Source organism: Triticum aestivum, chromosome 2B, assembly GCF_018294505.1.
Source record: "Triticum aestivum cultivar Chinese Spring chromosome 2B, IWGSC CS RefSeq v2.1, whole genome shotgun sequence".
In the NCBI taxonomy this organism is placed as follows: Eukaryota; Viridiplantae; Streptophyta; class Magnoliopsida; order Poales; family Poaceae; genus Triticum; species Triticum aestivum.
Window position 1 is genome coordinate 32,953,723 of NC_057798.1, and position 13,401 is coordinate 32,967,123.

The window sequence follows — 13,401 nt, forward strand, 5'->3', positions numbered from 1 at the left end:
TTTCATTTTTTAGTGCTACGAAACTTTTTTTAATTACATGAACATTTTTACATCTTATAAACATTTTAGGTGGGCTACTAAGAGGTTACCTATGGCCTCACCCCTTCCCCCTTGCTTAAAACAGGGAGCAACTAGTTAGAGGGTACATTTTAGGTGGCCTACTAAGAGGTTACCTATGGACGCATTCCAGCGCTCCACATGGTACGCCCTACGGCCGGTATTTATCGCACGCTAGATGCTTCCATCAAGGCCTTTTTCTAGGTCTTCTTGTTACCAGTTTCTTCCTCAATTTTCAGATTTTTTTTTGTCTTTTTATGTTACGTTTTTGCCTGTCGGGAGCGTCAGTTTGTTAACCACAGAGGACATGTGTGCTTCACGCGGAAGCACGGGTGTGATGTGTGCTCCCACGTGGAACACAAGTGTACTTCCGGGTGAAACACATGTGAGCCTTCCACCCCTCCTTCCATCCGAGGACAACAAGTTAGTTTCATGTGGAAGCACGAGTTAGTACAATTTAGAAGCACAAGCTAGTTCACTTTAGGAACACAAATTTCTCCCCAAAAAAGTTCGTCAAAACCTATTTCATTGGATCTTGTTTTTAAGACTCAACGCGAGAAACACAATAGTAAAAGATGGTTCATGATTTGAATGCACGGTTGAAGAGATATATCATTTAAGAAACGGATATATAAAAATACAAAACAAAAACAAAACCGCCCATCCCTCCTGTGTGTGGGAAAAATTTCTATCAAAACTAGAAGGTTTAGACAAATGGCACACATATGGTACACCGCCTGTCACCATGAGAGAAGATGTGAGTGACCTTTGTAAAGAATACCCCTAAAGGATCCCCGTCCGTAAAAAAAAGCCGAAACATGAGGAGGAGTGTTAAAATATATTATCCGTCTCTCTCCATCAGTTCGACGAACTGGTTGAAGCATAAATTCAATACAAAAACTAATTTATGAATTACAAATTAAACTTCATTGTGTTTTAAATTCCAGGAATACTATCAAATGGATCAGACACTTTGCTCCTAGAGCGACAGAAGAATTTTCCAGTTCAAATTTAATATTTAGAGTTCCAAGCTTTTGTATTAGGAATTTAGCAGTAATTATCAAATTTAAATATTTATTCAACTTTACTAAACATAGAAATTTCTCAAAAAATAATTAATTTGATTTGATTTCTCTAGAGTACAATTTTATAGTTTAGAAAATTCAATTTTCTTAATTCTCAACTTTTTGTCTTTCAAGAACATTGGTAGGTCTTCTCTTGCGACTTTGGTACATTTTAAGTGGAGAATATTGAGGTGAATTTTTGTATTTCAGTTAATATTCCAATATAGAACTGTAATGGCCGACAGCCTCCGCAGCAAGCAACAATGCCGTTATTTGTGAAAGCCTTTTCCTCTGAGCTGCCATTGCTGGACTGCTTGGATCATGACATAAACCAGTAAATTGAATCTAAGAAGTTGAAACATGTGAAAGGGCAATTGTACGTGTATGGTGAAAATTAATGTGGGCAAACAAAATGGTGTCAATAGTGTCAACTCTTTTGTACATCTGTGTGTGAATTCTGTTATTTGCATCTCTGTGTGACTATTCTATAATTTTCAGTAAGAAAGAACATCAAAAAATATTTACGAATGTACATGGAAAAAAAATGAAGAGATCAAATATGAAAAAAAATTGGTGCAATTGCACTCCCCTCATCTCTTCTTCAGCAGAACCATTGCCACAAATGCAACAATCCTGAAGAAGAGACCATACATGAACAGAACCACAATACAGAGTTGGTAGTTGTGAATATTGAAACCACTCCTGAACAGCAAGCCGCAGCGAGTTATTAGCCAAACTCCAGGATACCTGAAAGAAAGATAACAGAGTAGCAAAAAAGTGAGCACGAATGGAAGTTTACAAACTCCATATATAACGCAACAATCTCGCATGCATTTGGATGCAGTATTTATTGACAGGAGGTGTTCATGAGAAGAAAGAAATAACCTTTTTGCGTTTGCGATTATGAAGCCCTCTAGTGCCCACTTTGGATAGCTCATATTCTTGAGAAATGTAGGGGTGGTCCTTTGTGTGGATAACAAGGTCAGAACAACAGGTATCAGTGCAGAGCACTGCAGAAGAAAAAATATATCAGGTGAGTTAGTCTGTGTATATGTGACGAATCATCGACAGTATGATTAATCAGCAAGAATATACGTACCAGCTGCGCCGAGCCAGGATTGAAACAGATGGCGAAAGTGTATCCAATCCCAGTCACACAATACACAAGCGAGAGGAGTATGATGTAATTACTGCCGATCGATGATCTCGGATTGTTGAAGTAGTAAAACATGGAGAGGTAAATGATTGGCTTTAAAGCTGTGTTGAAATGATCGATTGTATCCCTGGCAAGAAAGTAGTGTCCCGTGCTGAGCTGTACCTTTAGTGTTTGTTTATCTTATCAAAGATAGGTAAAAATATCCTGCCGCTGAAAACATTCTTTTCTTTTATTTTCCTTCTCTTTTTTTTTCTTAACCTCTATTTTAAGCTCTTTGTAGTGTCCCGTGCTGAGCTGTACCTTTAGTGTTTGTTTATCTTATCCCCATTGTAGTTGGTCTTTGTTTTCACATACGCTTGCAGGTGCCTCCATACGGACAATAACTAGGAGGTAGAAGATGTGCAAGGTGTGTATATGTTCCATTGTTCTGTCAAATATTACATGGCTCACTCTGTAATTTAAAGCAATCTCTCTTGCTTCGTGCAGCATAAGTTAGGAAGAACAAATGTTGTCAAAAAATAATGCTTATATATTGTTGCTTTAGTCGTTCACTGTTTCAGAAGGTAGCCAACAACTACCAGGGACAGGGAGGTAGAAGGTGTTCAACGTGTGTTTATGTTCTATTGTTCTGTCAAATATTATGGCTCACTCTGTGATCCGGAGAAATCTCACTTGCTTCCAGCATCATAGTTAGCAAGAAAACAATGTTGTTCCAAAATTAATGCTTATATATTGTTGCTTTCGTCTTTCACAATTTCAACTAAAAATTTTGGCCCAAAATTTTTATTGATGCATGATTATCACCATGTATTCTCGGTCTGATCGTGCTAGATAGTTTTATTGTCAAACATTGATACTTTAAATTTTTCGCAACCTTATACATTATCCCGGCGATCCGATCATGCCTGTTACATTGATATATCATTGCATTACATCTAATAAGCACTAACATATATTGCCATAGGTATGCACAAATATCAGCTATTCGGTTGCCATTGGTAGTGTTCATTTCTCTACTGATGTGCCTAGTATGTCTTTTTTTTTCAGTTGGGATCATACACTGTAGTTCATATTTTGTTTATTATAGCGGGATAAGAAGAGCCAAAAAAAAGAGAAAAGGTGAGACTGTTCTTGCCCCCTGGATCAACAATGTTCAGTTGTACCCTTCGTAGTGTTCATTTCTTTAGTGATGTGCCCATTGTGTGTTATTTTGATTTCGGGATCATAAACTACAGTTCATTTTTTACACCAGAATAAAATGTTCCGAATGTCGACTATTTTAATGCAAGGTGGGACTGTTATTACCTATCGATTATGTTCATAAAAAGCCTACAACTATCTTTTGTTAAACATGAAATATATTTGAACTTTTTGGAGATCAATTATGCACTAACACATGGATACATCTCAATTTTGACAACACAACGCAATCCTAATATGATATCCTATAACAATAAAATTGATCCCGACTAACTATCTTTTCTTCCCATGCAAACTATCCATGTCATCGTAATTAAATCTACAAGGGGCCTCGACACTTCGTCTTCTCGCTTCGCCTCGAATTGGTACCTTTGTTTGATCTCCCAATATGGTTTGTTCCTGACCATAGCATAAACAAAAGATATCTCATAATGCAACTATTACATTATACATGTTAAATTCCCTTTATTTTACTTTTTTGTTGCAGAGAACTCCCCTTTTCCAAAACTAAGATTTTTTTATATAAAAAGTTTTGCAAGGATTCCCGCAGCAACGCGCGGGGTATCATCTAGTTTATTACTATTAGAGATACACACATCATTGTCCACTGATTTTTTTCAGCCCAGACTCATCTGCATCCGATCAAAAAAATCACAAAAAAATACAAAAAAGTTTTTAAAATCTATTTTTTTACACGGTAGATAATTTGGTGTGTAAGACACGCTCCAAATTTCAGATCATTTAGACATATAAGTAACTCTTAGCAAAAAAGACAAATTAGGTCAGAACAGTACATGAACAATAAACTTTTTTACAGAATGCAAATTTGTCTTTTTTGCCGAGAGCCATTCAGATGTCCAGACAATCTAAAATTTGGAGCACATCTCACGCACCAAATTATCTATCATGGAATTTATTTTTAGAATTTTTTTAGTATTTGTTTTGAATTGTTTCTTCATATATCGGGGGTGCAGATGAGCCTGGACACCGAATCGTTGCTCTCCCTAATTTATATTTATTCATAATTATTCAGACACATGCATATGATCGATGGGATTGAAAAGAAAGAAGGAGAAAAAAATAGAGGTTACTTCCCTATTAAGTATGTATACATCCCTCTCCATCATGATAGGCTCGGGGGAGAGGATATTCAACCACTAGTAGATAAGATTTTGAAGAGGATTGCTGGTTGGGGAGATAAACTCATCTCGTATAAGGGAGACTTGTCCTCATTTAGGCTTGTCTTTGTGGGTATTTCTGTTTATCTTCCATCTTTTTAAAAAAAAATCTAAGTGTGGGCCATTGAGTTGATTAACACCCAAATGGTCCATTGTTTATAGAATGACTTTAAAGGTCACATAAAGCTTCACTTGGCCAATTGGATACTACTCCCTCTATTCCTAAATATAAGTCTTTTTAAAGATTTCAACAGTCAGGGTTAGTTTGCATGAAGAAAGAAATTGGTGGGTCATTTGGCCAGGAGGTTGGATCAAAATATACTCTGAGGGAGAAAGAAAACTTTGAAGGGTCATGGTTGATCATAACTATAGAACTAATATGCCGAATACTTTTATGAGCTGACCTCTAGATTTTGGAAGGGGGTCATTTGTGTTGTTTAGGCCATCAAGTTTGGATACAGATAGCAAGGGTAATGGGGAGACATCTACAACTATTGAGGATACCTTTGATGGACAACAGATTAAGCTTACTTTCAGAAGGATTTTCATATTTTATAGAAGGAGAGCACCACCTCCTCCTTCATTGACGCAATGGTGGAGGACGATGACCTCAGAGACCGTTGGCGACGATGCCACAATCCAGAGCTCCCTTCATTGTCCAGCACCGAGAACCAACCATTGCCGCCAGAAGTGTCCATCGTTGGTCAAGGAGGAGAGAGAGGGGAGGGTCGAAGACGATGTGAGGAGAGAGGGCAAGAGATGAGAGGAGAGGCGAGGCGAGGATGGGGTTGGCCAGCGCAGACTGCCTGCTTACATAGCCGGGGCAGGTGGACCGACAACGCTTCAATGCCGCGCGACGGCCCAAGTAGGCTTCTCAGTCTCTGTGTGAGCATTGAAGTGCCGTCACCCTCCCGTCCGGTCATGTCTGTCTCATTGCGCCGTCCATTCGCGTCTGCTTTAGAGCGGCAAACCAACATGAATGCGCGGAGACAGTTCTGGAGCGGGATGCTCCGCGCGACATGACTATCGGTGGGGCTAGGCAGTCAGACGCCTTCGTGGCGGAGGTCTAGGCGCCCACAAACCTCCCCAGGTTTGCCTCCAGCTTGCGGGAACTCGAACGTGCGGACATGTCCGCAGATGTTTGATGGACGGCGTTGGAGGGCGCAAATTGTCCACACAACGTGGTTCAGACGTTTGCGGGCGGTTTGGTGTATAGCGTTGGAGATGCCCTTAGACTCAAAACAACAGATGAAGGCTTAATCTAAGACCCTCTTAGCTGGGGAATGTGCGCTAAGGAGGGTGACAACTGCGAATGGCTTTCATGACATTTTTAGTTGTAGGGAGGTGACAATTTCTGTATAGCAGGATAATTTCATGGTAGAGAAGACATTTTTTTTTCTAAAACACCATCATTTGATCTTGATCAAGCGGCATTCCCTGAAAGTTTCTTCCAAGCGAACGTTCACTACTTAGCATTACCGTTGATCTAACCTTTTTTTTTTCTCTTTTTGAGCAACTCCGTCCGTTGATCTAACTAGAGCACATTCGGCCTGGCAACCAGCCCAACGTGTAAAAGAGCCCATCCGGCTGGAGCACTACTGATAGCCAGAAGAACTAGCCCATGGGCCGTGGCTGGTGACGGCTGAGGCGAGCCTGCGGGCATGGAACCGCGCCGTGCTGCAGCGGCTGGCCGGCGGGCACGGCCGTCCATCCCGGCTGACCGGTGAACCGCACGCGCTGCGCAGGGGCCTGGAGCCCTGCACCACGGCGGCCCGTGAGATGTTTTGTCTTTTGCTAACTTATTATTGTGAGATGTATTGTTTTTTATATTCAGTCATTCATTTATTTTGATATGAATTTATTTATATATTTATTTTAGGATCAGATGTTTTTTAATTGGGGCACACTCGTACGTAAATCTGCTGCTTACTCACAATTGGAGTTTTGTTGGACTACCTTTAGTCTGTTGCCCAAAAAGTTCCAAGTGGTACTCTCAAATTCAAACATTAAGTCAATTATGTAAAACATATTTTTTTTTAATATTGTAGTTTCATTTGATTTCTCATATCTATAATTTTGAAAATTCATGTACACTAGTTCTACTTCAATTAATCATTTTGCAATTGGATTTTAGAAGCAGAGGATATTCAACTAAAAAAGGCGGAGAAAATTAAGATGAGAAAAATATTTGTTTAATATCTTTATATAATTGTAATTGTTTTTATATATGTGCCTGACATCCTCTGCAAAAAGCAAAAAAATCGGTTATTCGTGAAAGCCTCTTCATCTGAGCTGCCATTGCTGGACTGCTGAATCATGATATACACCAGTAAATTGAATCTTACCCGCAAAACAAGAGAACCTAAGAACTTGAAATATATGAAAGGGCAATTGTACATGTCGAGTGGCGAAAATTAATGTGGGCAAACAAAATGGTGTCAGCAGTGTTGACTCTTTTGTACATCTGTGTCTGAATTCTGTTATTTGTATCTCTCTGTGACTATTCTATAATTTTCAGTAAGAAAAAACATCACAAAATATTTACAAATGTACAGGGAAAAAAATGAAGAGATTAAATATGAAAAAATTGGTGCAATTGCACTCCCCTCATCTCTTCTTCAGCAGAACCATTGCCACAAATGCAACAATCCTGAAGAAGAGACCATACATGAACAGAACCACAATACAGAGTTGGTAGTTGTGAATATTGAAACCACTCCTGAACAGCAAGCCGCAGCGAGTTATTAGCCAAACTCCAGGATACCTGAAAGAAAGATAACAGAGTAGCAAAAAAGTGAGCACGAATGGAAGTTTACAAACTCCATATATAACGCGACAATCTCGCATGCATTTGGATGCAGTATTTATTGACAGGAGGTGTTCATGAGAAGAAAGAAATAACCTTTTTGCGTTTGCGATTATGAAGCCCTCTAGTGCCCACTTTGGATAGCTCATATTCTTGAGAAATGTAGGGGTGGTCCTTTGTGTGGATAACAAGGTCAGAACAACAGGTATCAGTGCAGAGCACTGCAGAAGAAAAAATATATCAGGTGAGTTAGTCTGTGTATATGTGACGAATCATCGACAGTATGATTAATCAGCAAGAATATACGTACCAGCTGCGCCGAGCCAGGATTGAAACAGATGGCGAAAGTGTATCCAATCCCAGTCACACAATACACAAGCGAGAGGAGTATGATGTAATTACTGCCGATCGATGATCTCGGATTGTTGAAGTAGTAAAACATGGAGAGGTAAATGATTGGCTTTAAAGCTGTGTTGAAATGATCGATTGTATCCCTGGCAAGAAAGTATGCCAATGTGCTCATCCCAGATTCTCTTTCCCTCAAGTACTGCAATCGCTCAAGTGAAAATGACCTTAATGCCGCAATCTTGCACAGAAGAGCTGCACCATGGATTCATGGCAACTCAAGTCAGAGAGCTTTCACAAAGTAAGGTATACATAACAAGGTGGTGTCTGAATAATTGATGAACTTACAAACGGCAATGATCGTGTAAATATAGCCCGGCATCCCAAATGTGGGGTCACTGAGTTTTGCAATTGTCCCCAAGCAGATCCCAGCTAGACCTAGTATCAGGAAATCAACCCCAAGCAGTCTGCCTTCACGCAGCCGCTGTTTCGTAACTCTGCAAGGAAAATACATGAAGTAACAACTGATCAGGTATGCATTCATATTTTTTTTTCAGAAGAAGCTTGTAACTGTATGTACTGAGTGTACCTACCTTCCGAGGAAGAACTTGTATTGCTTTAGGATTCCTGGTGTTCTTCTGCTGGACAGATCACCAGGTTTCGACAAACGGTGCTCAAGACGGTTGCGTTCTTGTGCAAAAGCGTTGCTTACGCCTGCAGGGAGGCAATGAGGGGTCGATCCAGACATTGAGCGGTTGATATCGACATCCGGGCTTTGTTCACCCATTGCCTTGAGATCATCTTTCATGTCACCCGGCACTTCGTAGCCATTGTACAGCATCCAGTGCACCGGTAAGTGCTTCGCCTTAATGCCTGACTCGGGCTTCACGATGCCTTCAAGAATGTCAATGTAGTGGTCTGGCGGGTTTACACGGTCGGGGACGTGAATTCCAAGAGTTGAGAAGTAGTCCTCAATGGTCTTGATGGGACCATTGTAAACGATAAGGCCTCCTTTTGCCAGAAGTATCAAATCATCAAACATGTTGTACAATGTGTAGCTGAAGAATGTATAAAAGAAGATATAAGAACCCTTTCAGAAAGATCAGAGTTATCTCAAGGAAAACAGATTCTGGTTCGAGAACTACCTTGGTTGGTGAACCACGGCACAAATGTTCACCCCTTCAAGTGCCTCGTGACGAAGAGCTTTGAGGAGCAGCTGCGACGAGGAACTGTCCAAGCCAGAGGTTGGTTCATCCAGGATCAGCAGAGATGGCTCCATCACCATCTCAATCCCCACATTGACACGCTTCCTCTGCCCGCCAGAGATTCCACGCTTCTCCACCGTCCCAACCACCGAGTTCCTGACCCCCTGAAGGTCCAGGGACTCTATAACCCTCTCCACAATGAGAACCCTATCACGGTGTGACATTCTCGCAGGGAGCCTGAAGGGTTACAATAGAAATGCTAAGAAACTGATGAGATAAATATTCCTGAAAGTGTATCTGATGTACAACCATTATTACCTGCAATTTGCGCTGAACCAAAGGTTTTCCTCCACGGTTAAGTTCCCATGAACGACGTCGTCCTGAGGCACAAAGCCAATGATCTTCTTGTAAGAACGTATACTTCCCTGCGCTCCATTAACAAGGACAGAACCGGTCACTTGATAACCGGTCACCTTCCCGGCCACAGCATTAAGGAACGTTGTCTTGCCGGCTCCTGAGGGGCCCATGACGGCGGTGACACGGCCCGGCTGGAGTTCGCCTGTGACAGACCTCAGCAGCTTCCTTTTTCCAAGTGACAGGGTTAGGTTCTTGAACTCAACCTTGAGCAAAGGCCTGGTCATCTCCTTTTGTAGCTCCTTCACCTTGGCAAGCACTCCGGTGAAGGACATGTTCTTGTTCTCTTCCTGCCTGGCCTTCTCCAACTCTATCTCGCCATATGCATACTTGAATATTTGAGTTTGAGTTGATCTGTGCTTGCCTTTCGGCGCTGGCCTGTCATTGGTAGCGACAACTTCTCCATCGCCGCTTATGTCCATGACAACCGAAGGCATGACTTCGGATATCTCGCTTGTGTTCTGAGCTGAAAACACTATGGAGTCTGACCTTTCATTTGGCCCGGTCGAACCCATCAGGCGCGCTTCCTGCACCCTGTGGCTAGAATTCTCGAGATCGGTCTGCTGACGAAAGGATCTCCTGCGTGAAAATGTGCGCGACAGATGGTCCTGCACGCCGGTCACATGTTTCCTCGCGATCTGTTTGGCCGCCTTCCATCCCTGGTGAGCCCTGAGCTGCTGCCGGGCAAGCTGAATCGCGTTCTCCCTCGACCTCGCTTTCCTCCGTTCACGAATAGTGAGGAACTGACCTGAGCAGTTGTACACGACCAAGAGCGACACGCCTATTATACCCTGCATGCATCAAGTAGCAAGACTGAGTTTGGTACTCCATGGTGCAAACACATCACCTGGTAAGCCAGCAAAATGTTACAGGATTTACCACTAAACAAGCGCCCAAAATGATGATGTTTTCATTCGTTTCGTTTTCCTTACATGAGCCTTTAATGACGCATTCTGAAATTTTTAATGTAAAAGTCAGCTTATCCAAGATGAATACAATGGCGGCATCATTAAAGATGATACCGTAGCTAAGGCATGCTGATTGCGCTTACTCTCTTCTCTGGTGGAACCCAATTTGCAATAATGCCTGCAGAGGAAACAACCAAGAAACAAGTTAGAAACAGATTCTGTAGTGTGTATAACGTGAGATAGAGATGCCATAGGATTAGATCATTACCCACTGGTACAGGACAATTTGGATGTTGTGCTTGGGCAGTGGTAACCAGCCGGACAGAAGATTTCTTCAGTGCTCCCAAAATCAGCCCATTTGTCAGCGCCACCGCAGCCATTGGTGGAGTTTGGAGTTATCTGGTACTTGTATCTGAGAGAGAGAAATTTAGCAACTCAGCTAACATGGCTTCTGCATTTGTCTACCACGAAACAAAATGCCTCAACAAATGTACGAATAGGACATCTTACGGATCACAAAGACCAGTGGTTGAGTTCCCTTTGGCACGCGGACAGTACGATCCCAACGGACAAGCTATATAGACATAGGAGACACAAAAACTCGAGTCATTTCACAATCCGATGCCCGATCTTTGCAGCAAATTTCAGTTCATAACAAATACTACAGTCATTTGGAAGTGTCGGAAGGAAACTTACGGAGCATGCAGGTGAGGCCACGGGGACAGAAGAAGCCCTCGCAGCACGCCTGGCAGTTGGTAGCTCTCAGCGGGATGGTCTCGTTGTCGTTGGCGGCGGGGATCGGACCAACGGAGCAAGCCCACCCCGGCTCGCAACCCGGCGACCAAGCAGAGATGCCACAGTTTATGTTGGTCTCCAGGAAGAGGTTTTTCTCGCCTTTGGGGTTGTACAGGCTCGTGAAGTAGAACTTGGCTTCTGCCGGCGTGCATAAGCGCTGCGGCATGTCACCTGAGTGAGTGCATCATTCATTCCACACATCAGACACCTTACTCGCCATCTGAAACTAGTTTCTTTCTGTATGATACAATGTGATGTTCTTTTCCCCTCAAAAAAAATAATGTGAAAATGTAGAAATAAGAAGGTCAGATTTGTCGGAAAAGATCGCAAGTCGAACTAGTGGCTAACTCGTGACGATCATACGAATGATCGGAGCAGACCACACTATTTAGAGTTGATCCTGTCAAGCCCAATGGTGTTGAGGTCACATCCAAGCATGTATTATTCAACAGAGAAAAATGTGCGTTGGAACGCCACTTGGCATGACCACCTAACACCAGGTCTGTATCAGACCCGTCCAACTCGAGAAAATGCGCCGGCGAAGGGGGTTCAATTCCAAAAGAAACCGTCTCGATCTACCCATGTAATATGTTGCTTCCCCAACACAATACCACTTTACAACACCAGGGAGTGGAAGTTTGCGGTTTCGCTTACGCGAGTAACGAATTCTGACTGCACTGAGAGTATTACCAAGAAGTAGAAACTGAAATGAATTTGTTAGCAACAAATCAAATTTCATACTAGACAAAAAAAATGTGAACAATTGTCGAAAAGAAAATAAACCGTATTTGAAAATGTGGCTATGGCAAGGCGCATTGGACCGGAGCATACGGATGGGATCCGGTCAAAGAGACCGGACACAGGTTGGCCCGTCGCTAGCAACTATTTAATTCAGCACTGACTGTACTACTTGGGCAACGAGATTGTTCAACGCGGAGTTTAAAAATCAAGAAAGGGGAAGCAAATCGGCGCAAGGGAAGTGGTAGCAGCAGTGGTCAATGAACCCAATCGAGCCCAAATCAAGAGCAACCGGCGAGGGAGCAATTCAGCGAACACCTGAGCTGCACGCACGAATGGGTCCAGCAGCGGAGGAAACCGGGGGAGGGAGGCAGGCAGGATGGATGGATGGATCACCTCTGGTGTCGGCGAGGCAGCGCTGCACGAAGCCGAGGTCGGAGGAGTAGTTGAAGGCCCCGTTCCAGTCCTCCTGCCTGCGGAAACGGAAACCGCCGGGGGAGGCGGCGGGGTCAGCCGGCGCCGGCACGACGACAACGCGCCTCTCCTGGCCCTAGTAGTACGGGACGGGGGAAGGGGAAAGAAAACGGAGCGAGCTGTAGCAGAGAGAGGCTCACGTGTCGGAGACGCAGAAGCTGAAGCGGTCGGAGATTGTCCTGGCGACGTCGTTGGTGAGCCCCGTCAGCTGCGCCTGCACGCCCCTCATCTCCGGCGGCACCGGCGGGGCCTGCCGCTCTTGCTGCCCGCTGGCGCCACCGGCGAACAGCGCGAGCAACAGCAGGAGGACCGGCAGCGCGACCCGCCGCCGGTACCGCGAGGGCTCGGCATGGCGCATTCCGGGACAGAGGAGGAGCGGGCAAGCAGCGGGGCGGGGCGGAGAGGGGGTCTGGGACTACAGCTGGCTGGGGGGGGGGGGGGGGGGGGGGGGAGAGCCGAAGAGAAGGAGGAAGGAGGGAGACGGTGAAAAACGAGTAGACATGATGCGATTTTAAACGGCTGGAGGGGTGGGGACGCGTGCACAGTGTACTCACCAACGCACGCACACGGCTTTGAATATTCGGCGGAGGCAGCCAGCCGCCGGTGCCATCTGCGGTGTGCGCGGGGTGAAATGGATGGATGGATGGATAAACAAACCGACGGGCTTTTGACACAACCAATGGTTGATCCGGTGGCGAGGGGGTTGGTGGAGGGGCAGCTTAGATTTTGGCCTGGATCCGTATCCGTGGACTGCTTCTCCGCAGGAAGTTGCAGGAGAATTTCATACACCTCCTGCGCTTTTTGTCTGGTAAATGTGCGTATACGTTGCTGGGAGAGCGTACATATCTCTACACCGTAAATCCGACCCCTCAAACGTCCGTACACCCGCAGACAGAGCATCTACGCCCGGATACATCCACGTACTTGCAGGGGAATTTCATGCTGCGCGCTTTTTCTGTGTCGGGTAAATGTACATGTATGTGGCTTGGAGAGCGTCTACCAGCCGGATAAGGCAAATTCCACCCCTCAAACGCCCATCGACGGCGTCTGTGAGCGGCCGC

At 44.1% G+C, this 13,401-nt stretch overlaps 1 protein-coding gene across 2 annotated transcripts; it reads right to left on the reverse strand.

Moving 5' to 3' along the window:
- Positions 1-649: 649 nt before the first annotated feature.
- LOC123043308 (ABC transporter G family member 25) lies at positions 650-12,825 on the reverse strand. 2 transcript variants are annotated; one of them, XM_044465728.1, is made up of 15 exons: positions 12,481-12,761; positions 12,263-12,339; positions 11,030-11,299; positions 10,844-10,907; positions 10,602-10,745; positions 10,477-10,511; positions 10,305-10,378; positions 9,330-10,216; positions 8,952-9,248; positions 8,400-8,864; positions 8,155-8,303; positions 7,878-8,061; positions 2,221-2,326; positions 2,007-2,131; positions 650-1,868 (listed from the first exon to the last, which is right to left on the reverse strand). In XM_044465728.1, exons 1-15 carry the CDS (start codon positions 12,696-12,698, stop codon positions 1,712-1,714), a joined length of 3,252 nt encoding a protein of 1,083 aa, XP_044321663.1. In that variant the 5' UTR covers positions 12,699-12,761; the 3' UTR covers positions 650-1,711. The 2 variants fall into 2 exon arrangements, with proteins under 2 accessions (XP_044321663.1, XP_044321662.1); XM_044465727.1 differs by lacking the exons at positions 650-1,868; positions 2,007-2,131; positions 2,221-2,326 and adding exons at positions 7,014-7,419; positions 7,558-7,682 and having other exon boundaries at positions 7,772-8,061; positions 12,481-12,825.
- Between the last annotated feature and the right edge of the window lie 576 nt (positions 12,826-13,401).